General features: G+C 36.1%; 1 protein-coding gene across 1 annotated transcript in view; it reads left to right on the forward strand.

Moving 5' to 3' along the window:
* Positions 1 to 25,886, forward strand: part of HIBCH (3-hydroxyisobutyryl-CoA hydrolase) — a 44,960-nt gene that overhangs the window by 1,256 nt on the left and 17,818 nt on the right. Inside the window, exons 3-8 of the mRNA XM_056349433.1 lie at positions 632 to 772; positions 2,224 to 2,308; positions 3,047 to 3,127; positions 5,195 to 5,247; positions 20,149 to 20,227; positions 25,291 to 25,436. Of these exons, the coding sequence (XP_056205408.1) occupies positions 632 to 772; positions 2,224 to 2,308; positions 3,047 to 3,127; positions 5,195 to 5,247; positions 20,149 to 20,227; positions 25,291 to 25,436 (585 nt within the window). The remainder of the gene's footprint in view (positions 1 to 631; positions 773 to 2,223; positions 2,309 to 3,046; positions 3,128 to 5,194; positions 5,248 to 20,148; positions 20,228 to 25,290; positions 25,437 to 25,886) is intronic.

The raw sequence follows: 25,886 nt of genomic DNA on the forward strand, positions 1-25,886 counted from the left end.
ATTACAAGTTTCTATTATACTGTAAATTAAAGCTTAATTATTTTGGCCTTACCTGCTTTTATAGTTATTTTCTATATTAGCTTCCACATATTTCTTAAATAGCATTCAACTGTGAAGTTGAAATCAATTGTGAAAATAGTTTAAGGATTTGTTTTCTACTGTTAAAAGTTACAGACAAAGCCATGTGTAAATTTGTATTTGGAGCGTCAAAGGCCTGTAGGAACACATGGAATTGTCATTGTTACAATTGTTGCAAGTATTTTCAGAATGTCAGTTTCAAGGAGCCATGGTTTTGTGTATTACTGGTTGGGTTTGGTTTTTTTCTTTGTTTGTTGTTTTTTTTAACAAAAAATATTGTTAAAGAGTGTGTGGCTCAGAAACTTGTCTGAGGATTATTACTCTGAAGGACTCAAACATAAATTGGTTTCAAAAGAACTGTTTGTTAGGGAAATGAAAGTATAACTTTAAGTTCCCACTTGAAGTGGGAAAGCCTTAGCATGCAATTCAAGAGGCATGTTTTATGATCTTAAGTGGTGTGGTTTGAGAATGTATTTCCATAAACAGTCTTGTATGTTACTCCAAGTATCTAACTGATGACATTTGCTTTATGTATTTGTTTTTGCATGTACAGAAAATGTCTAATCAAATGGATTCGACAGCTGAAGTCTTGTTGGAAAAGAGAGGAGGTGCAGGAATAATAACTTTGAACAGACCCAAGGCTCTCAATGCAGTAAATCTTTCTATGATCCGACAAATTTACCCACAAATAAAGGTTAGTAGCTCTGCTTCAACCCCTCCACTATAGAAACATTATCCAAAACCGATTTTAAAATTCAGTCTGACACTTCCTAGTGTACTGATTTAAAGAATGAAAGTCTGTGTGAGTGCATTGGCCAATGAGCTCAGATTGATAGGATGGGGAAGAACAGACAGTTTCAAGCAAGTTAGAAAGAGGAGAAACAAGCTGTCAGGCGAAGTTAAATATAGCATCTGGGTAGATAGACACCCATCTTAAAACCAGAAGTGAATTAAATGCAGGCAGTGCTCAGCATTTATATGTTCCTTTTGGCAACACCCAGCCAGTCAGTCAGCATGCACGAATTCCAGGGTATTCGATGGTGTTGCCTCTTGGTTGGGTACATGTTTTGTGGGGAGGCTGCGTGGCTGAAATAAAAGATATGAGCCATTAGGAAGAAAGATGCTGTCAGCATCATTCCTTAAAGAAAAGCTTCATGGATTTACAGGCACTGTTTCTATAAGCTAGTGAAGTACTGTGACATTTTAAGCATGCAAATAATCTTTTTTAATTTAAAGATATTATCACATGCACAAAGTCAAACATATTAGACACCGGTTTGTGTTGAATAGTTGCCTGCGTTTTGGTATTTTGGTAGATGGTTGTGTTGCAAATTTATGCATTCTTTGAAGAACACTTAAAAGAAAGAAATACCTAACCTGTCGTGCTGAGTACTAGGCTTTATTTGAAGCACAACCTTAAAAGGTGGCATGACTTTGAGCACAGTTGCTGGTATACAGAAATATCACGTTTCTCTTTTCATCTTGATACACTTACTTGGATAAGGGGTATATAAGCATAGTTGAAGGCAGGGAAAAAGCCTATAAAAAGCATCTTTTTCTCAATACCACTGCTGAAGTCTTGTGCCAGTGTATTTAATTCAGGAAAAACCAACAACCCCCCACTGTAGTCTTTGTACCTAGCAAAACATCTGCGCACAAATTGATTTGATCCAGTCCTTGACTAGCATTGATTGCAGTCATTTTGACAAAACCAAACAACAATTTAAACGTCATTTTCCTTACCACACATCTTAGATTTACACAACTTTTATGATTTGGCCTGAAACATCGTTACTGCATAGTCAAGAATATTCCCAGCTTTCTGCCCCAGCACTGTATTCCCACTAGGATTTATGTCAAGTGCTGTTTCAGGGAGTACTACCTTTCTTCAGAGACTGGGAGCTCTGCTCAGGTGTTTTTCTGAAGTATGTGCGGCAATTTTGCTGATCTCCGATGTCAAGGTTTAGTAGGATGCAGGAGTGGCAGAAAGATATTTAACTCTCAAACTTCAGTTTAAGACAAACTATTTTAAGTATGGCTTGATTTGCTTTTTGAAAAAGTGAAATAAGAATTACAGGCAATATACAGAGAAAGCATTTTTTGCACAGAATTTCATCTTACATGGAAACATTTACTTATTTTTAGACTTGGGAGCAAGATCCTGAAACTTTTCTAATAATTATAAAGGGAACTGGAGGCAAAGCTTTTTGTGCTGGGGGTGACATCAGAGGTAAGGACTATAATCATTTAAACATTTGACATCTTGATTTTCTTTATTTGCTGCAACTCGGGTAAACAGAGGCTTGCTACACAGCAGTAAGAGAGATTAGTTGTGCTGGCTTCTTACGACACCTTGATGTGCAGATGCTATTTATTTGTCAGGAGACAGCTGTCAGAACATGGTATAAAAGAGTAAAAATTGGGGTTTTAAGAATAACTGGTCATAGCAGCAAGTCATTCCTAGGGAGAGAGGGATCTTGTCTCTACCTTCACAGATTTTCATTACTAACAACTTCTTTAGAAGAAATTTGAAGGGTCCTAAAAGCTAGATTTGTTGCTATTGGACAATTTGTGTCTGCTCTTTGAGATGGCTAGATACAGAGCTGACAGTGGTGATCAATGTATCTGTGATTATTTTGTAACTATGAACTGTAGGAAGTCTTCACACTAAAAATTAGCAGTTGTTTTAAATTTCAAGTAAACAAGCAGCACAGGTTATTGTTAAATTATGTCCTGCTCAAATTGGCTTCTTAGTTTTAGTATTCACAGTCTCCAGCATAATAAATTGATTCAAATTTGAAACTTTGCATTCATATATAAGTTTGAGCAAGTTTTCTCAAATAAAATAAAGCAGGATTAAGTTGCTGTTTGATTGCCGTAGGAAAAAAGTTATGTGATATTATTTTTTTTTTACTTGTATTTTCTGTTTATACTTACAGTTAACTTCAGAATTCTTATTTCTTTTAAGCCATCACAGATGCAGGAAAAGTTGGAGGCAGACTGGCACAAGATTTCTTCAGAGAAGAATATATGCTGAACAATGCCATTGGTATGTTTAATAGCAAATTCTGAAACAGTGCAATTCTCATAATAGTGGCTTTGAATGTAAATTCACTTTCTTTCTTTGCTAATCTATAAAGGACTGTGATAACGTAATAGAATTAGTATTATTTTTTTTCACCAAGTTCAATACCAGTAGTGTAACATACCTAATTTTTATACCTTGCATGCAGGATTTCTTTTGTTTACACTATTATGATAGCTACTTTATCGCATCCCATTGTTCTGGGTAGTTATATTTCTGCTACAGATGAATTCAGTCTTAGATGCAGACAGTGCAGTTCTGCACTAAGTATCATTGATCTGCTTCAAAGAAGACCTGAGATAAAAACAGATCTACAGAAAATCATTAATATTCAGTTAGAAAGCAGAAGACCAAATTATATTAAAGCTTTCCATTTAAATAAACTGCATAAATGAAAGCTCAAGCTAGGAGTTAACAGCCTTAGTTTATTGCAAAGAACCTAGGAGTATGTGGTCTTAGAATAACTAACAGCAAAGACACTAGGTAAAGTTTACTGGGGTAAAAGACATTAAGAAAGGGTATGAATTCTTTAGGGTGAAAATCAAGAGTTGAATGTTTTGGTGAGAAGAAACTTCTCCAAACATACTTTAATTGAATACAGTTTAAGTTTTTAAACATTGTATCCAGTGTCAGTCACTACAGGAAGAGGTGAACATGCTGGGTATCGACTTAGATTACTCTCACTCCAATAACTCTATGCTTTTCTGTTAATTTCTGGAAAGTTATTTTTACTTTGTTTGACACAGGTTCCAGTTTTAGTATGTTTGTTACATACCTTTCTTGCCTTCATCAAGAAATATAGTTTGTTTCATGTACTTGGGAAAAATTAGTATTACCATGGCAATTGAACTAGATGATTGTTGGAGGTCCGTTCCAACTGAAATATTCTAGTCTATTCAAATATTTCAAGGGCACATACTTTAAGTCTGGGGTTGTTTTCTTTTTTAAATGATTAGGGTGTTCTATGCCTATAATGCATGTAATTACGAAACCTAGATTTTTGATAACTTTGGTGTGTTTGTGTTCCTTTAAAATTGAGATTTCTGTTAAAAAGATTTATTTACACCTTGCATTTTACGACTTAAAATACACAGGGGTGCTGCTTTCACAGCATTTGCTATTGGAGAGGCATGCTTCTATAGAAATTCAGTTCAAAGACTAGCATCTAGAGCCCATGCATTAGCTTCTATGCTCGTGTAAGAACAAAGATAAAAATGCAATGCTGTGATATTTTCTACCTACTAATGTGAAGGACTGAATTGCCTTTTGAAATAGTAGTTTTAAATAGGGATCTACGGTTGCTGTGGGGAAGCTAGTAACATGATTGCAGCAAAAACCCCGTATCAGCAATCTGAACTTTAAGTCTGACCTGAAAGCACTGAATACAGGGCAGCAGTTTCATTCACAGTGAACTTCTCTTTCCATGAAATGGCAATTGAAAGCACCAGGTCTTTAGTTTTATGCCTTCTAAAGGCACCAGGAGTTAAAGTTGATAGATAAAAGTATGGTACTTTAGGGTGTTATCATCTCAACCTGCCTGCACCACATTCAGGGTTTTAACATGCAACAGAGTTTGCAAGACAGAACACATTTATGTTGCAGTAGTTCATAGTCACATTTTGGCTGAAACCTACCAACATATCTGGCTTCGTAGTAAAGTACACACACTGTGCTGGTAATCCAGGCTGTGAGGTGGGGGGGAAATGGCAACTGTTGTGTCCCAGTGTCCTACAAAGCCATTTATAATAGCCAGATGTGGCTAGATTGTCAGATACTCACGTACGAAACAATCTGACATTTGATGGTTGCATAATGTTCTCTTACAGCACTCAGATGCAGTAAGTAACTGATGCTTCATTTCATTGCTTAAGAATTACATGAAGTACCTTCATTGTATATTGATATTTTACAGCTTAATTTACCATTTATTTTCTGTTGCTCTTGCTGAAGTAAGGCATGGGAAAGTGTCATGTATACCTTGAGTCCACTTTTTTTGGGGAGAAAAAAAAAGGACTTTTTTTTTTTTTACAGGCACTTGCAAGAAACCATATGTGGCACTCATCGATGGCATTACAATGGGAGGGGTAAGTTCTTTGGCATGATATCTGATATGATTTGTTTTAAAGTAACGTAATACTCTAGTTGAATGAAGCATGCACATGGCATTTCAAACAATTCAAGAACAAGCATTGTAATCTGAACCTTTGTCTCTTGCTTCTCAGGGTAGACTGCTGCTCTTCTAGTGCTTCTGCTATTCTTTGATAGCTAGTGCAAGTGCTTTCTCTGAAGATCCAGTGACTGTGTCAAGAAAAAGAGCAGTTGTGTCACTGTAGGAAACACCTCTCATGTTTTCAGAATACTGAAGTGTCAGTTTGTACATCATACAAGAACTGAAAAGAATTTTCCATTCAAAGTGTATTAAGAAATAGAACTATATAAAAATACAATTAAAGGAGAGTTTTTTGAAAAATTGGAAAAATATCATTCTAAGCTATATTTTTAACAGACATTCATTAGTTCTGTATTTTTCCAATAAATAATCTCAAAATGGATCTACTTTCTCACCTCTGCAGTGCTTCTAAAACATGAGTTGTACGGTCCTGGTTCCCTCCACCCTGCCAAGGCTACACCTTACTACTAAAGCAACACGGAGAAGACTCCATAACACTGCTAGTTAGACTCAATGCTAATAATTGTTGCAGCAATTGTTGGGTCTAAACACCATGAGTAGGTAGTTAAGAGGGCAATACCATGCTTTTCTACATGCTAAAATACTGTTCTCTTCAGTTTGACATGTTGGCTATATTTGCACCATAGCATGGAGTAGAAGACAATAATCTTCAGATATTTTGAACAATGAGTTTGACAGTGAAGTCTGTTGTATTGTCACTTCAGTTTATATTGTTTTCTTGCACATCAGTATGATATGGGTGTACAGTCTATTTAAATTAACTTTGTCAAAGACAGCATGCAAGAAGTGGAACACTACATGACTCTTGCCTTTCCATCTTTCCTTACACATTTAATTTTGTCTGTTTTCATTGTGATCTAAACATGTAATAGCTCTCTTCTTTGCTTCTCTGCTACCAAGCCCCAAAGATCTCACCTAGATAGCCATTGTTTCCCCCCTGTCTAGTATACATAAATCTTTCCAGCATAAAGGGGAGTAGTTTTGTACTCTTCTTGTTGAAAAAGGTTTTATTGAACAGAGACCTGAAGATTTGTGAGTAAGAGATAGGGAGTCCATTGCTTTTACAGGGTTTTGAATAATAGCAGGGATAGCTGTGAAAAAGCAACACTGCCCAGCAGCTGATGCCTTTTTTAGAGCTCCTATAGATTGCTCATTACATGATTGTGGCCTAAGCATGAATAGAATTTTGCCTTTGAAAGGAACTATTTTTTTTGGACTGAAAAGAGCATAACAGAGTCAGATGATCCTGCATCACTAGGATTCTGTATTACTTTTCTTTCTTTTAAAGGGCTTTTAGAAGACAGCAGTTAGGCTGAAACTTTAATTGGATACCCACATTTTAATATAGGATACCCAAATTTCAGTGGGACCTTGATAGAGTTGAACTGTCATTTGAGTTTGACTAACAATTTACCTGCTTATCCTGTTTGATGATTCTGGTAGCAGTTATCTTCATTTGAGGGTAGGGGGCCTAGATTTTGACTGAGCAAGTACACAGCCTAAATTAGGGGAACAAGCAGGTTGGCTTCAAGTTCCAGACTACTTTTAAAAGTGGGGGTTTTGTTTGTTTTTTAACCTTGAGTGCTATTTAATTTGCACTTGTTAATACAGCTTCAGTTTATTCTGAGATAATGTCCTTCCTTCCCCCCTCCTCCCATTGGCAGTACATGGAAGTATCTGCTGATAATTAACAAAGGTCAGCAGTAATACTTCTCAATGATGATAATTTTTTGTGTGTTTTATGTTAGTTTGGAGTTGTCTTTTACACTTTTCCTTGCAATGACCTCCCTGTCTGTAAGATCTGTTTTGATTCCTCTAAATGGACCAGTGCTTACACAGGGAAAGTGCATTAGCTGCCATCTTTCCCCCACCCTCTTCTCTCACCATTTTCAGCATTGGGAGTCTCATCACAACTGACCTTAACAAAACTTAAGGCTCGCAGCACTGTTGCCTGTTGTTGTACAACTAGGTTCACTGCAGGTGGATTTTATAGATTAAATCCTCTAGAACTGCCCTTGAGTTTGTTATGGTCATACTGTTACCTTGTTCTGCTTGCTGTATGGAAGCACTCTGTCCTACTGTAATTATTCACTAGAACTGCATTCATACAAAGGAGTTATTCTGTTCATGGTATAGTGAGATGCCTTTGTTTTAAGTCACTCAGATGCTAGGTTCTATGTTTATAACACAGTCAGGTCATATTTCATATGCTCGAGATCTGAGCATATGAGCTCATAACCCTATGAGTTAGTGGGAGCTAGAAACACTTGTCAATTACAAACTACAGAAAATGCCTTTTAAAAAAAAATTACATTCAAGCCCTTGACTTTAGAAGCAAGTGGTTTTAGCTTGGGCTTAAAAAAAATCACAGGATATCTCTTAAATGCTGCAATTTCACTATAGACCATTTATCTATGAATGAAAATGCAAGCAAGTCAATTTCAACCTTGCTCAAAAAAGCAGCACTACGCACATCAAGTGCTTTGTTGTTCTAATTTAACGTAAAATTCGTACAAGTGTATTAGAAACTCAGTTGTTATGTGCTCAGATAGTAAGAATTGCTACTGCTGCACAGATACCATAGATTTGTGATTTGGGGAAAAAAAAAAAAAAAAACCCCAAAAACCTGGTTCCACTTCAGCATTGCTGGCTAAAGGCTGGTAGGTGGCTTACTGGAGAGCTTAATTAGCCAACAGATGGGGCTGTGGAGCTTGTTTTCTGCACCTTCTCGTCTATACTCCCGTGGTTCGTCAAAAATTGATATTCAATATAAGTCATAGAAAATACATCTTTAATTTTTTTTGTACTTATTCAGAACAGTAATTTCAAGTGATAAGGATGTTTGATGAAGGAAAGATGACTGCGTTTTACTAAAAAAATAGTGAAACAAGTTATAAACACCACATCTACTGGTAAAGGGCATATACTGTTGAAGGGATCACTGAGCATGTATTCTCATGTTGCTGGACACTATTATTCAGATTATTTTAGTTCTATCTATCTATCCATAGATTTTTATTTCCTTGAAATGAAATACCTGAATAGTAGACAAGAAATGCAGAGTATTTAAACATACTTTTTTTAAAAAAAATAATATTATGTTCTGTAAATGAGGTCCTAAGTTTGGGCTTTTGGTTCTAGAAAAGTCTCAATCTTTTCCTGAGTTCTTTGGAGATGAATAGAAGCATGCTTTATAAGCTCAGTCTAAATCTATGGTTTTAAATAGGGTTTTGGCACAAAATGTGCATCAGATGCTCTAATAGACTAAAAGGATTAATAAAAATGTATTTCAAACTTGCTTCAGACCAAATAAAGTACCCTAGGCAGATCTGAGTGGTGGCTTTTGGATGATTGGGTTAAAATTCAAGGCAAATATTTGACAGAAAAAAACATAAATACAGAGCATATATTTTGGAAGTTAATGAACATGTTCCAGGTCACTGGACTAACTTCACGTAAAGCATACTTAAAACTTTAGTAGCATATTGCCAAAGCAGAAGTACATAATTTTCAGGAGCAAAGACCATTGCTTCTAGTTTAGGAGGAATCTGTGACAGCATATACAAAGTACCTTCTTCCTTAGTATCACATCCTAGAGCATGCATGATTTAGAAACTTCCTGAGCCAGGCTTTATTTCAGAACCAAAATGTTAAATAACCATAAGTAATCACACTCACCCCTGTATTCATCTAGTATTTTTTGATATTAAGTAGGCTTGGTCTTCAGAAACGCCTGTGGCGATCAGTTTCACTGTTGCATTTTATGCTTTGTGAGAAGAAATTTGCTGCTGTTTCAGGCCTGTTGTCTAGTATTATTGAATGCTTATGTGTTTAAGTATTAATGAGGACAAAATAGACCCCAAAATAGTTACTCTTTTACATACGAGTAAAGACTGGTTCTCAAATATAGGAATTCTTGGCTTTGGACAATTAATTACTCAGGGTAATTCTTTTGCACTGGAAGTAGGGTTAAATATAGCTAGATGATTGCTTAGCAGGTTTTCACTGAATGCATTCAGAACTCTCCAACAGCAGAAATTATGTTTTTTCTAGATATTCCATCTGAGTGTTTAGTTATTGTTTCCAGTTAAGAATCCCTAGCGTTGAATTTAAGTCTTTAGCAGGCATAATCAATATATTCATGTCTTAGTCACGGCTCTCTAAGAACATTTTGAGGCACTTGCATTCCTTGCTCCTAGCTATCTCTCTTTAATAGGGATAAGGGTAGTTATTCAGCCTTTACTATAGATTAAGTCTCTTGGTCTTCTTGCAGTTCTCTGGAATCTCTCCAATTTGTGTACTTTACAATTTGTTACCAGAGATTAGACAACATTTCAGCTGGAGGATTCATCAGCACCAAGTAGAGCAGAATAATTATCCTCCATATATTACAGAGATACTCTCACAAACAGCCCATGTAAGTTGCAGGTTCTCAAAGCATCCAATGCTGGCAGGCCACTGCTTCTAATTATTCTTAAAACTTATTAGTCTTACCTCTCTCCTCCTTGCGTAACATAAACTTTCATCACAGTACATTTCTTTATCGCTTACCTTTTACCAATTTTTAAATCTTCTTCCTTGAACAGAACTTGTTTGTCAAAGAGTCAGTCTCTTGGAGCTACCCTTTTCCCCAAAGACTACAAGGAAAAGAAAAAACAGTACTCATTTTCTCCTTCAAGAAACTGAAGTGCCTTTTATAGCTCCACCGCATCAGGCTGATTAGGCTTCCCAGGTGTATTGGATCCAGGCTGACTGGGTACACGTCAGCCCTTTGGTGCCTGCTGGTAGAGACTCTGCTGTAGCATGATACCTAAAGTAGTTCTCTTGGCAGCAGCATTGCGTTATTATTTGGTGTAAGTTCGCAGTCACTAGAGACCTCTGAAAAATGTCTAGGCATTTGTTCCATAGAAAACATACCTGTAGTCTCTGCATTTGATTTTGCTTTCTTAAGCGTAGTTCTTTTTCATGTCATTAGTTTCTACCTGATTTCCAAAGTGAGATGGTTTTGAATTCTGATCTTGCCCTTCAAAGTGTTTGCCATCCAAAGAAGTAATCTGTAAATTAGAGAAATCCTTGTTATTTCATCATCCAAGCAGATAATGAAAATACCAAATAAAACTTCATTAACAATTGACTTCTGGATGACCTCAGCTAGGGTGCCTGCTCAGTTTGATTGCAGACTGATGGTCTTTCAGATGATTGTGCCCTCCATTTCATAGTGATATCATCCAGGCTGTTTCCCTAGTTTTATTTATGACACGAAACTATGCTGTGTATGGGGAAGCAACAGAAACTTTGCAGTTCAAAAGATGAAGCTTTTTCAGAATGCTGCTCGCTGAATGACAATGTCATTTTAACCAGGGGGTTTTGTAGGGGTTCCAGAGAAACAGATACAGCCAAGTTCCTGAACCTGCTCTGTGGTTTGGAAATACTCCTTCTGTTGTGCATCTAACCGAGCTTCCCTTCTGGATGCAGATTCAGAATTACTGCATCTTTTTATGTAGAGAAGTGAACTAGAGTACCTAGTATTTCGGTTTAATTCTTTTTTATGTTAGTGCCACTTTCAGCAAAAAATTACAGAGGCTAACTTTGTTAGAGGAATCTGACTTCCCTTGTAAATTAGCTCTCAGGACTTGATATGTAGGTCTTTAAGGCAGAAATTTGCTTAGTTGAAGTTTGCATCTTTCCTCTGTAATTATTCTCTGTTGCATCATGTACAGTCCGTTTGTCTTAGTAGGGGTTTAAGGAGAATGTGACTTTTGGAGAAGGATGATATTTTAACTCTTTTCAGGAAAAAGTAGAATGCTTCTCTGTTTTAAGCTTTTATTCTGCTTTAATCAATGAAGACATCAACATTTTATTTAATAGTTTTCTGGAGGGAGTTTGCAGTGTTTTATTTCAATATTAGTCTGGCATATTTGTGAAATTTTACCTGACAACATTCTGAAAAAGTTTTATAGTTATAAAAGTTTGTTCAGTAATGTTTGCTCTATTTTCGGTGTTAACTATAATAATGTTCTGAGACCTATGGAGACAGAGTTGATACATCAGATGTGTAAATTTTCTTGGTAGCAAAGTTCCTCAGTAGGTGAAAGTAAATGCCTGACATACCAAATATTAGATTAACTACAAGTGCTGGTGAAATCAATCAGCAGTTTTTGAAAATAGTTTTAAAAAAATAATTAGTCCTCTGTGCTCTTGTGTGTGTTTAGGGATATTTGCTGCCAAAAAATACATGTTGTCATGTCACAATAGGAATTGGCCTACTTATGGTTGCCCCATATGGAAAAAAAACATATTAGCTAATTTCTTAGCAGTTTGAGGTTTTTACATGGAATAAATAGCTGAAAGCTGCTGGGGAATATGAAGTTGTTTTTTTTCAGGAATCAGTGTTTATAATATAAATGATTCTTAATCACAGCAATAAGAATTATGTGAAAAGAAGGCCAGTTCTTGAAATGAAGGAATTTCTTACAAGGAGAGGTAAAGTAAATTTTCAGGAGTATTTTTAGGGGTATTTTTACACTTAGCGCTGCTTGCATGTAATTTAAACTGTAACATTTTTTTCTAATGCTTGTTTTAATGGAAAAAAACATATTAAAAGTTTTCCAATTCAATATTCAAAATATCAGCTGAATCTTGCATTTTTCTAAACTACTTAAATTGAAATGTTATTGAGGTGAAGGTGTTCATCAGTATTTTGCTTACTTAATGTATTGATGATTTATTACAATGTCTGTATGTTACCTTATGTAACATATTGCCTGTATGAGAGTGCTCTGACAGATCTGGACCGCATTCATCAAAGAAAATGAGGGCTTAGATAAACAAACAGTACAAGTTTAAGAGAGTTTACTGAGACTAGAAATGTAATTTATAGCAAACACTTTCCAGCAGCTGAATTAGTATGTTTTCTTGAGCAATGTTGTCAGAGGCTTGGTACAATAACCATGTGGATTCAACCAATATAGTTGCAGACGTCTAAACTTACACTTTAGCAGGATTTGGTCAGTAGTTCTTATTACATTAATATTTCTTATCAAGTAAATTGGTAGTGATGTCATGAGCAGCTTGTATGTTATACATTGTAGTCAATAGAATCGATAGAGTTCCAGTACACAACGGAGCTGGAGTTGAGCAATAGCTCTTTATCCTGCCCCATTTTTATCCAGATGGTGTGGCTGTAACTCTTTAGGAATGCTCCTTTCACTACCAACATACATATAAAATTTCTGGCATACGTTTGCAAATAAAATTTTTTCCTTATTTCTTCCAAAATATGTTTTTAAAAAGTGCACATCAATACTGATTTTTAAATTAAATATTTGTAAAATGGAATTATTTGGTTTTTTGATTGCCTGATGTTCTGTAGCCAGGACCTAAGCAGCATAAGGAAAAACATACCCTTTCTGGATGCTGCAGATTAAAAATACAAATAAAATTCTTTATTCCCGGGCTTCATGAGTTAGCCTCTGAGTTACAGCTAGTTGGACTGCTGCAGTAGGTAGGAGGAGGAAAAGGAGGGAACATCTCAAAGAGTCAGTGCTCCACAGCCTGAATCTGCCCACTACTAAAACCAGTTCCCAGTGATGTAAAAGTAGGAAAGAAGGGTCTGCGCTCGCTCTCTGCCGTTTGTGGGTATGGGCATGTACGCAGGCAGAGTCTTTCCTTCTGGACAAGTTTCCTGGCATTGCTGTCTATCTTTGCTTGCAGACTAGTGAAACAATTTCATTGTGAACGTAACATTGGATGTTCACCTGTCTTTTTCCATAAAAAAAGCATTTAAATAAAAGTTGTGTGTCTATATCTAAACCCAAAGTTAAAATCTTGTGAACCACTGAATATTGGCATTTCAGTATGTTTAGCTGAAGTAACTGAAGACCAAAAGAGAAAGGTGGGAAGTGTAAAGACAACTGATGGCTTTACTTCATCATGAACTCACTTGAACTATGAGCTGTTAATAGAGAATCTGCAGAAAAAGAAGGCAGACAGATATGATAGGCTGCAATAATTGCAGCTGCTGTGTAAATGCTTAACTTTGTTAGGTGTCTTCTGCTATTCCTCAAGCATATAAAATATAATGGTGCAGAAGCTCCCTGTTTTCCTCCATGATGTTATATGTCTTTCCATCTGTTTTATTTATTTGATTTTAGGATGTATTCATGTAAGTTGTGTGCATATATGTTTTGTACAGAGGTGTAGATAGCAGCATTGAGATTATCATTCAAAAACTAGGAAACGTGAGAATTAACTGTATCTGTAAATACCACTTTTTAAACACTGTATCTGTAAAAACACTATTTTTTTTAATTAGAGGAGTGTGCATTCATGAAGTGCATGGGTGGACATCGCTCACAGAACAAACAGCTATTCATTTGTTGTTTGGTGTGTGGTGTGAATTTTATGGCAAATCAAGGAAATTCTGCTTATTATTAATGTATGTATATACTCACAATGTACTTTGGGTGGCTAACTGCAGCATATAAAAGTTCATGAAAAATTACTAATTTACATATCATATGGACATTATTACCACTTTAACCATCTTTTACAGCTAGCAAACTGGAACTTAAAACTGTCAGTGCTTTTTCAGACTTCTGATTCTTCTTTTTCTTCCTTTCTATAAATATGTCATGTCTCTTGTCAGTCATCATGCTCTGAAACTTGAACATCTTCGGTTTTGCTTTAATTTATGCTCTAAAATCTGCCCTGAAGTAAAAGTAATTGTCATACTAAACCTAGATAAGCTGCTTTCCGATTCTCTCTTCTTCGCCCCCTCCCTCTGGAAACTCATGCATGTGTACCACATAGGAGTTAGCGGCCTGTTTTGTTGCCAATGCTTCAAAGCTGAAGTCAGTTTTTACTATAAAATAAAATACAGATTTTGCAAGTAGTTATTTGTTGTACTTTGAAACAAACGTTTGTAAGGCTGACTTGTGTACCACTTAGCTTTTGTAATATAGGATATTGAAAACAATGCTGAGGCAATACTAAGAAAGGATTCACTCTTTGCTGATATTACAGTATATTTACCATCTGGCACGTTAGTCTCTCTGCTAAGCTCCTGCGTGTGGTTCTAGGGACAAATGGTGCACTTCATTTTGTAGCTAATCGGACTATAATATCAGCAGCTCTTGACATCAACAAAAAATAACTACTGAATGTTCTCCGATTTGCATGTGATGCTAGTCCCCAAAGGGCTTATCATAAAGCACTGTCTTGAAAACAAGCATTTTAAATTGTAAGTCAGTACTGGTGCACTAAGTAAAACGCCTCTCCCAACTCTGCAATGGCTGAGTTGTTTAATGCACACTACGAAAAGAAATAGATGCCACTGTTTTACACTCAGAAAAGGCAGGCAGACTTCCTGAATATACGTTGTACAGATTATAATCGGCATTATACAATCATACTGTACTTAGTATGTTAGAATTACAGAATAACTGTTCGCATTCTTGTGCAACGACATCACAGAGCAAACATCACTTGTCTACTCTGAAACTAAAGGTGAAATTCTAAGCTATGCTTTCTAGATTATCACTTTTTCCTGAAACCTGCGTATGCTTGAAGGAGGTTTTATTCGTGCCTTCATGGAAGGCTTTCCTACCTACCCATGTGCTGTTGACTGTCATTGCAGAGATTTTTGCAGGCTTCTGCACTGATTTGTTCTTTCCATTTAACACCAGACTCTTTCTTGCTAACAGTTCCGCTGTGTTTCTCTAATTCTAGGCCTTCATGTAGATGCCTAGTCTTACACTGAGCATTATCTCATTTTTACCCTCTCCTTCCTTTTATTATAGATCAAGGAGAAAAAGTTCTGAAAAGAATTATCTTTGGCTGCCTCTCCATCCTTTCATATTTCTGCTATTTTTTATCATTTCCGGAAGAATGTGAATGCTCATTTTCTCCTTGAGTTAGTTTTGATCTGTTTTATACTTTATAAGCACTTTTTCCTGAGAAATGGAACATCATTACAAAATCCCCTTGATTCACTCCTGTCATCCCAAATCACTGTGCCCCTGTTTAAATAAAGTTCTATTGCATGTGTCTGTCTTTAAGAACAAGAAGCATTTCTTCATGTTTGAGGTAAAACCTAAAAGTTTAGTTATGCATTGTTACAAGTTGCCAGAGTGGGTTCCCTCCCACTTGCCTACCCTCCCTGCAGACGTTAAGATGCGGGGAGTTGTACATACAGATTTCTTGTGGTAGCTGCATTTTTAGGTGACAGAGGGACAAAGGGACAGAGCTTGTCTTCCAAAATTTTAGAAATAGTAAAAAACCCCACACTTTCTGTCTTTTTCTGAACATACCTGATTGGTGATGTATAGGGAAACACTGAGGAGCCACACTGGGGAAAAAAGAATGCTTTCGAATTTAACACTAGAAGAAGTTTCGCTTGCTAGTAATTTATTACTTTTGCTATAGGCTTTTCAGATCTAAGTCTTCTTACATCTTCTCTTTTCTTTCTGTTGCAGCAGAAGTCTTGTGTCCATAAAAACCTCTGCTTCCTCTAACATGAAGGAGAATTTAACAGCCATAGCTGACTGTTGGTGCCAGGAAGTTTTTGTAGGCTTACTAAATGTGAGTCTTAGAAAGTAATACACAGCAGTGAAAAAGAAACAAGGAAAACATTCTTAATTGTGGAAATGAGTTGTTTCAGAAAATTGTGAGTAATCAGGAATTTTTGGTAGAGGTTTTTGCATCATGGTTGTCAAGCCACAGTGTCTGTGGGCCAGACTGGACCATGAGACCAAAATGTCCAACCTGCTGCTTTTTGCCTTGGAGGGGCCAGCGTAATGGGAAGGGAGGACATGAACCTGCAGGCACTCAGTCCCTGCGGCGAAGGCACGTGTTTAACTGCCACCGTGGCTTCTGTATGGTCTGCCTGCTGGGACTGCAACACTAGTATGGGTGCTCACTGTCAGAAGACTGGATTAGTCCCTCTGGATTACACAGGGGAAATACACAGCTCTTGCACATACTGACCCTAATAAAAATGGTTTGAGATCATTGATAAGTTTTGGCTGGTAGCAGAAGAATCAAAACAAGGCTTTTAAAAAGTCAGTCTCAATTCATTTGACAAAGGGCACTCATTGTAGAAGCATTGCTGCACAGAATGGCCTATGGAGTTTTTTTCCCCGGGTTTCACTGTAAGAAAAACCTAACGTAAATTATTACTCTTAATGTAGTTGGATAAATTTGTGTAAACAATTTGGGCTCAGGAGAAGACTAAAGTTTCAGGTATTATTACAGATAATCTACCTCCAGTCCGCCTATTGTGCTGCTGTACATCTGTAAGAATTTGGGCTGAGAATCTCTAATACATAATCAGTTTGTGGAAATTAATATTTTATATTTATATTACATTAATATTTTATGTTTTAAAATACCACACTAAATTATTTAAAAGTTCAAAAAAAGCACTGTTTTTTAATGATATTTTTTAAAATACTGGTATAGACTTGATTTATATGTCATCAACCAAAGAAAGTGATATTCTTAGTCCAGGTTGATCTCTTACGCTGCATTGCTCTGGTTCACTACGTCATCTTGTCTGTTAGCATCTACAGATAAAAATGGATTATACTCTTTGGAATGGTCCATAACATTAATGATGACCAAAGATTCATTTTGATTCAGTTTAAGATTTGCTGTGTCTGGATGCAGGGGGTAATACTCTTACATCAGTGATTTTTGATCTAACATAGCTATAAAGCTCCTGCTACTTCCTGAATCAATTCCACTCACTTACTTTGGCAGCTAATGCTTTTGGAAACATTTTTGCTGTACCTCAGCTATTTTTACACATCAGTGTTCAGATATATTGTTGTGTTATGCTCAGTTTGTTTGTCAATTGCCACATTTCTTTTGTGGTTCTAGCCTTACCAGGAACTGCATTCTTATGCAGTTAAAAATGAGTCTAATTACTGGATATGAACTGTTACCACAGGACTTTCACTGTAGACAGTATTAATGTCGGTATTATCATAAAGCTGTTTGCTTGAACAGCTGAAAATTCTTTATCAGCCTAGTGAAGATGATACAAGCAATGTTCCTGAAGGCCTTTTCTGTTTGTATGTCTTTTACTCTGCTGCTTGTGCTTTCCTAGGCAGCGATTCCTTTACAATCTGAGTTAGGTTATTTAGTAAATAGACAAGTGTGATTTATGATTTCGCTGTGACACAGATCTGCTTTTCTGTATGTGAACAGATGTTTACGCATGTCATTCAGAAAGGGCATCTTTATTTTGTTCTGTATGATTCTCTGTTGTGGTGGCCCTCAATTTGTTAATAGCTTCCCTAGATGTGATGAGTTACTAATATGGGTCATTCTCAATTTAAGACAATACGGCCTTCTGGCTACAACTTCACTTTTAAGATTTATAGTAGCTGTGTTCTATTTCTCTATCTACGAGTAATTTGCATTTTATTTTTCATTAGAAAAATACTTTTAATAGGGTTCTGTATTCATCATGAGAAAAAAAATGGAAATCAATGATAAATTTTCTATACACAGTCACCTAATGGCTTTTGAAATATGGGATTGAGTAGAAAATCATGTGTATGGGATGTAAAATTCAGATACTTTACTGGCTTTTGCAGAAGCTTGTTGAGAAATTCAGACTGAGCTGCCTGTAATATTTTCTGCTTCCTTGAGGTGCACTGAGTCTAATGGTCTAGCTGTTACACACTGTTTTAAAGATTAATATCTTAATATCCATGTAGTAATAAATCTTTTTAACCAAACACCTTCATAGCCAATCTATCTCCAGTAAAACACTGTCAGACCACCATTTGTGCTCTTATCTATGTTTTTGATTAATTTATAAATAAACCCTACAGAAAGATTGTTCATATTATCGCTTGTTAATTTCTTAACTTTTAACTTCTAGTCTCATTCTTTAAGTATCCTTTACAAAATTCAAACATTCAGCTGTCAGTGGGAAAAAAAGAATTTCATGCCAGTATGAGGATAAAGTATATAGATTAAAAAACAAGCCTGATTCACAGTAAGAATCTATTATCTTGGAAAAGTCTGAAGGAAGACGTTAACTTTAGCATGTAATTTTAAGATCATGAAATGTAGGACTCTGACAGTGCAGGATGTAGTGTGTTTTAATAAAGACATTATAGCATCAAGAATTGTATGTGTAAATGCTGGGATTATTGAGTGAACTACAGCACAACTGGAGATATTTTAATAGTGTGAAGAGCCTCCTAGGTGGGACTCTAGCTGTGTAAGTTTTCAGTTAGATTTAAAAAAACATAAAGTACAAAATCCAGAAATGGAGGAGGAATCTATTTAGGCTTCTGACTGGAAGAGTTTTTTCTTTACACAGGACACTATTAAACTAATAAGCATCTGTCCTCTTCTGTATTAGATGGAGAAGATTAAACGCACAGTGTATGTGTTAAAATGACCAGCCGGGAAGCTGCAAATAAACATACAAAAGCATATAATGGCCAGTTTAATAAATTACTGGGGTTTGTACCCTCAAAGCATTAAGTAATTTGTCTTTCCTGATTTTATCTTAATGTTGGATTATTTAGAAATGCTCTTCAAAGAAGCAAGGACGTACTTGTGCAATTTTCTTTACAATGGCAAGAAACGAAGTATAGTTTTAGTCTTTTAAGTACACATCTGAAATTAAGCTGTTATCTAGACTATAAAACTTAAAGACTATCTAGAAAACAAATCCAATTATGGCTTAAGCACTTGAGAAAGTGAAATCTGATTTAATTACTTCTTTCAAAAGAAAATTACGTCTTTCAACTTTTTATTATTAAAACTCTACAGTTATTTTTATCACTGTGAAAAAGAACAAGCTTAGAAGAGAAGCTCTCTTCATGGAGTTTGCACTTTAGTCTTTGTTACTTAAGCTGAAAATCTGAGTCCTTATACAAACTTCTGCTTGTCTAGAAAATAAGCTAGAAAACATGCTTTATGATATAGTATTTGTATTCTTAGATATGGGATTAAAAAATTGATTTAAGCATTATAAAGAGCAAAACGGGCATGATTTTTTAGTATTTTTTATCTTTATAAAAAGCTTGTCATTTTTGCTGAACGTGCATAAAGATAACAGCAGGCTTTACCAAATGCAGTGAAAATATGCTGTTATGATACAGAAAAAGCATTGGAAGTGATGAAGTCACATTTCCATTTCATTTAAGACTTCTAGAAGCTGGTTTAGGAATGATTGTAGCTTTACATGTATAAAGCAAAGCAATGAAGTTAATCTCTGTATGACTCATCAATTTTTTAAAGCACAGACTGCTATTTCAGCTAAATCATAAAGCTAATATGATGCTTTATTAGTGTTTGAACCGTAAAAGGTGTTTTAATGTTTTCATAGAATCATAGAGTCATTTAGATTGGAAAAGACATTTAAGATCATCGAGTCCAGCTGTTAACCTAATACTAAACCCTGGGCACCATGTGTACACTTCTTTGAAGTACCTCCAGGGACAGTAACTCAACCACTTCCCTGGGTAAGCGTATAGCAAATTGCAGAGAAAGACAAGAATCTGACAAAAACACCTTCCCCCTCCATGAAATGAGCGTGTCACTAGAACTAAGAAGGATGAGAAAAGGGAAAAAACCCCAAACATGTAGAAGTATGTGAGGACTCTTGAATTCCACAGCTACTTCATGCCCGATTCTGTAAGATGTGGTAAATCTAATAATTTTTAATTGTAGAGCAAAGCAAGAGCTGTGTTACATAGGATTATGGTTACAATTATTTTTAACAGTAATTTTATAACTGCATTCTTTGTTTGTGCTCCATGCATAGGGAGTTGGCCTCTCAGTCCATGGATGTTTCCGAGTTGCTACAGAAAAGACACTTTTTGCAATGCCAGAAACAGCAATAGGTAAGTATTTTAACAGATTATCATGTGTTAATGTGTTTAAGGTTTCACTGTTTGTGTAATCGGGATGAAATGTCTTTGACTGAAAGCAGTGATGAAATAATTTTAAAAAGGAATTGGAGGTGACCGTATATGGAAAGTATTTTCTATTTCTATTTTTAATTTCTATTTCTATTATTAATACAAACTTAATCTGTATTCTGGGAGGTTGATCAGTTAGGTTCTTAACCTGGGTTTTACTTCTAGAATGACACAAAGACTGTCAGGATACAGTTTTTTAAAAACGGAAGTAGATCTGGGGAACTAAGTCTTTACTACAGATGTAGGCAGATAAAGACTGAAGATCCCAGTGCAATTATGTCAGCTTTACATTTGGAACTCAGTGTGAGTTGGACTGGCTGTACTGCAAGCTGAGCTGCAATGTTAATGAGACAGATTTTGAAATTCCAGTTTTTCTTGTAGATTATTAATGTAGACCCGTTACAGTTGTGTACAGATTGTGTCCAGGTGAGATCACAGTGTTGTCTTTTTTCTTTTTCTTTTTTTTTTAAATAGCAATATGTAGCTTGTGTTTTCTAATGTTTGATCCTAAAGCTTCTGAGATGTACTGTCAGCTCTGAGATGTACCCAAGAAAATGTCGTTTCTCAGAGCTATATGAAGATGATGATAGGACTCCAGAAAAGTCAGTCAGATTAAAGTGAACCTTCTTGTGAAATCATTTATGTTTCCCTTCAAGACAATCCTGGCACCAACAGGGTATCCACGTTGAACCTAGTATTGTCTGGCATTAATGCTTTCATCAGTGCCCACATTCCTTCTCCCCGCTTATCAACATTTATGAAGAGTGCTCAAAACCTGTTACGTATCCTGCATTTCTGTCCTGCAAAATTTCTAGTTTGTACATCTTTCCAAGGCAAGGCAGCTGAAGGATGACTGCAGTTGTTCTTATCTACATGTCCTCAAGCAGAAGAATGAGGCTAGTCTGTAATATGTGGCCCTGTTGAACACATTTACTCAGAATAGAGAACCTCATCTGGCAGTTAAACAGCTTAGGTTCAATCCCAGTGTCACCTCAAAGGTTTAGTTGTAAGGAGTAACAACCGTTATTTTCTTAAAAGAATTTCCAGTTACACAATGTTAAAACTAAGAAATAGTGTAAAATCAGGACTCAGTTCTGAAAAGAGAATAAATTTTATTGAGAATATTTTAAGTACAATAATGTCATTACAACTAAAATGCAAATGCACGCTTAGCTAATGATTGGATTTTTGTAGTTCCCTGTTAGTAACACTTGAAAGGTCTAGCATTTTTCATATTTTTAAAGGGTATCTTACATGTATTATCTATTGTTTATTGCTATCCAGCCAGTATGAAGTGTTTCACAAGACTTATTCTGAAATTCTTAAAATTAAATGAGCTGTGAGTATCAAGTCACTCATAATAAACCCCCCAAATATAAGCAAGCTTATTATCATTCTAACTGCTGAAAAAAATACTAGAGCAATTCCTGCTAGCTGAGAAATGTCATGTAACTTTGCTGAATTTGGGATGAGAAAAACAAAAACCATTGCAGCCTCCAAATATTACTTTCTGCTGAAAAAAAAACTTAGTTAACTACATAGCTCAAGCATTAATACAACATGAATTTGCTAAACTCCTGAAGTTCATGATCAGTTGTTGCACAAGAAAACCATTTGAAGGAAACAATTTGGGGTTTGGGCTTTTTGTTTGTTTTTTTAAAAAACTAAACAGAGGTTCTTTGGCATATAAAATTATTGTAATAATAAAGATACCTTCTTTGCTTTCTTCTTCAAAGGTAAAGATATGAGTAGACTTATATTAACAAAAATTATGTACTTACATACATTTCTTGTGTTGACAAGGACCTATTTAAGCAAAACCAGACTGTGAAGACATGTAAACGAAAAGCTTAGAACTTGCTTAGGAAAGAAAGTAATTAAAACCCTTTTAGGATCAATTAGAAGTAAACCCACTGAAATCTGTTTGGGTTTAAGGGCTTAACTGTTTTGATCTCTGTGGTGTATGTTTAAAATGTCTAGCTGTCTAGATATTGTATTAATTGATTTTTTCATATGCTCACTTATTTTAGTAGGCATTACACTTTTTGAAATGAAAACAAAGCATTGATTTCAGACGCTATGTTTTCACACACAATTATGCTGCATTTACACACCACCATAAATAAAAGGTTATAGATAGATAACCCGCTTTGCAAATTGAAATAAAAGGCAGTTCTAGACTGTTTGAACCTGACATAGTAAGATAAAGCGCTGAAAAGCAGCTTAGATGTAGGAGGGTGTGGAAAAAACACTGGTGGGAAGAACAAAAGATGAAGGAATATTGTAAGAGGTGGGCTTTAAGGCGATGTTATAATAATAGTGGGTGTTTTCTTGTCTATCCCTCTAATTTTTCAGCTTTCTGTAAGTCTTTTACTAATAAGTCTTCAACCACCTCCGCAAGATAAGGTGGGAATGTAGTAGCAGTACCTTTATCTTACCCTTGGCAACTGCAGAGTTTCACAGCTGGGACGGCAGTGAAGTTTGTTGCATCTGTCTCAGAGCATAGACTGCACGTCAGCATTACATGCATAGGCTTTTAGCCCAGCAGACATTCAGCCCAGCAGACATTCAGTTTTTCTCTTATTTAAGTAGGGCTTTGAGAAATAACTGGTAAATGCTAACAAAAGGGGTGGCGGGGGCAGAAATCAAGTATATGGAATATGCTAAGAGAAGCCCAGTAGCAAGCAGAAACATATGGGAAGCATTATTGAGAGAATTAAGAGGAATATGTAGTACAGGAACAAGAAGAGTAAAATTACAAGGAGGGAACGAAGACTGAGTCCTTGAAAAGGATACAGTAGAGCTATAGCAGATTACGTATATGCAACCAAGTAAGTTTAAAGTGGATTAGTTACACCTTGACTAATCCTGTTTGTAAATTCCTTAATAATTAAAGAAACCTTAATTCAGTTTAGTTTTATTTGCCTCTAAAGCAATGTAAGCTAATCAACTTCACAGTTTATTTAGCACTAATTTCCCTGCGTATGGCCATGTGGAAGGGCCCTGTAGATCCCAATAGGAAGATGGCTTTTCCTCTGGAAACTTAATGGAGCATCAGGAGAATAGTACTTCAGCATTGGTATTTTAATTACAGCAAAGAGGAGGAGGCTGTTGCTCTTGCAGCAGGTGGATGGGGAGAGTAACATAATTGCCTTTTTGCTTTGGAGGGCATTTGTAAGGGAAGTGAAAGGAAGGATTTTTTTGCAGTGGTAAGATATCCAAGGGGAGGCAGATGAATAGAAATGTAAAACTAAATGACAGTCTTGGCATCAACGTTATCGATACGATGGCTCAAACTGAGAAGGTAAAATGCAGAGCAGGCTATTCAGAATGTGAGTACAGATGAAAAAGAAGGTAATGATGAACAGAGTTTGATACAGCTTAGGGCTTTTAAAGGGTGTCAACAAGACATTCAGCATCTTAGGAGAAGAGCTGTCTGTCTCTGTAGCCTGTGTGATGAGGAATAAATCAGTTAACGGCAACACACACATCAGTGGGAACAGAAATAGAACACTACAGCTATAACTGGTGGGAGGTGGCTCCTAAAAACAATGTGATGTATTAGAGGCAGTAGAACTAAGGGAGGACCAAGAGAAGCTGAGAGATGGATCAGAGCATAAGGCAGTGATGAGCTTTAATGATTACTGAGAAGAGCAAAACACTGAAGAGAAGCTGTCCGAAAGAAACCTCCTCTCGATTCTGTCCAAGGGGGAAGAATATTCAGGGACCACTAATTTACCGCATCTTAAAATACTTGTAACGGAGTCTTTCTATATTACATACATTGACTCTTCTGTGACTAAAAGCAGTTACTTGCAAGTGAAAAAATTACCACATTCTGTCAGAACCCTATTTAGACTCCTTATGTACATCTTAATCTTGCCAGTTAATATCTCTGCTTTGGCAAGTGTTTTCTGAGTTTCTAATTGCTCATTTGAATTCATTTTCACTTATTTTCCTGTTCCATTTCTTCTCTCAAAGTGAAAAAAACACCACCACACCTTTAATTTCTTCAAAAGACTTTCCGTTTCATGAATGCACCATTGGCGATTATTTGGAAGTAGTAACTGGACGCTGCTTCTCTGCACTTCAATTTCTGAGACTGATACAGCTAAAGTTTAAGTTTTATTAAGCTTAAGTATGTTACAAAAAATTACAAAAAGTGTTTGAATTTATTTTGTAGGTGATTAATGTATGTAACAGAGTAAGGCAGATATTGACAAATTGATGATTTTAAATATTTACACTTTGATAAAAATAGTTATATATTTTCCAATTGCAACTTCTAAAAGTCTTTTAAGTTTTATTCAAAGCTTTGGATTTTTAAAAATTACCCTAATCTGTAGATTTTTTAAAAAATATAAATAAATATAAGACAGTCAGTAAACCTGAAAGTTTTGTAATTTTTGTAAATTGCAGCTTAGTCATAGTCCTGTCAAAGGGCCAGATACTAGGGCAGCATCTGATGCCTCCACCTTCAGGAAGACCCTGGCAATATCGTTGATCTATCAAGGAATTCTCAGCCCCAAAATTTGTTCAAACTTGGGCATGCAAGAGGCACTTCATCATTGTTTGACATTTTTGTCATAATAAAAGATTTCAGAGAAAAAGCAGCATCCAGTTTGAGTTTGCACAAATTATTTCACATTTCTTTGTGTCACTTCTATTTTTTGCTGAGGGCAGGTGTCTGAATGAAGAATCATTCATGCGTCTAAAAAGTCTCAAGTTGTTGGCAAATAGAATGAACACGATTGGCAGGTACATGTTTGTGAATTACGTGCCATGGAAAGGATGCAGTTTGTGTTCAAGAGTTTGCTTTTAGGGAGGGTTTTGATGACAGAGAAATGTCAAATCAAGTCAAGAAGAAACTTGGGCGAGAGAGTGGTGCCTAATTCAGGGAGATGAAAGTGAGATGCTAAGAATAGCTACTAAGTTACACGCATGATTAGGGCAAGTTCTCTCTTCACTTTTTTGTTTTATTACAGGCCTTTTTCCTGATGTAGGTGGAGGATATTTCTTGCCAAGGCTATCAGGAAAGCTTGGCTATTACCTCGCACTAACAGGATTTAGGCTGAAAGGAAGAGATGTACTAAAAGCTGGCATTGCTACACATTTTGTAGAATCCGAAAAGGTAAGCTCCGAGCTGTGCTAGCAAGGGCACAGCCTGCAGCCACAACAAGTCTGAGCTGTGCAGCACACCGATATACTTTTACCGACTTGAGTGTGTGCAGAGGCGGAATTATATTAGTTGGCCATGCGCTGTGACCAGGGATCATGAGATACTCTCAAGCTGTCATTACAACACTTGCCAGCTAGTGACAGCTTTGCTTGGAAGAGGGAGCAAATGTTGCCATCTTCATGATTCTACTGTGGAAGGGCAGGATTTACTGAGCAGCATGGAAGTTGCTTGAAAAATAGTACAATTTAGACAACAGTGTCTGAAATTAGGGATTATACAACTGCAAAGATTTTAATCTAGGTAACACCCCATTAATGTGTTCTTTATCAGTCTCCTTGACAGATACCCTGTTTGTTTCCTACAGTGGCTGTAAGAAAGTGTGAAAATTAGTATATTGGATAA

The sequence above is a fragment of the Falco biarmicus genome, chromosome 8 (assembly GCF_023638135.1).
Source record: "Falco biarmicus isolate bFalBia1 chromosome 8, bFalBia1.pri, whole genome shotgun sequence".
Classification (NCBI taxonomy): domain Eukaryota; kingdom Metazoa; phylum Chordata; class Aves; order Falconiformes; family Falconidae; genus Falco; species Falco biarmicus.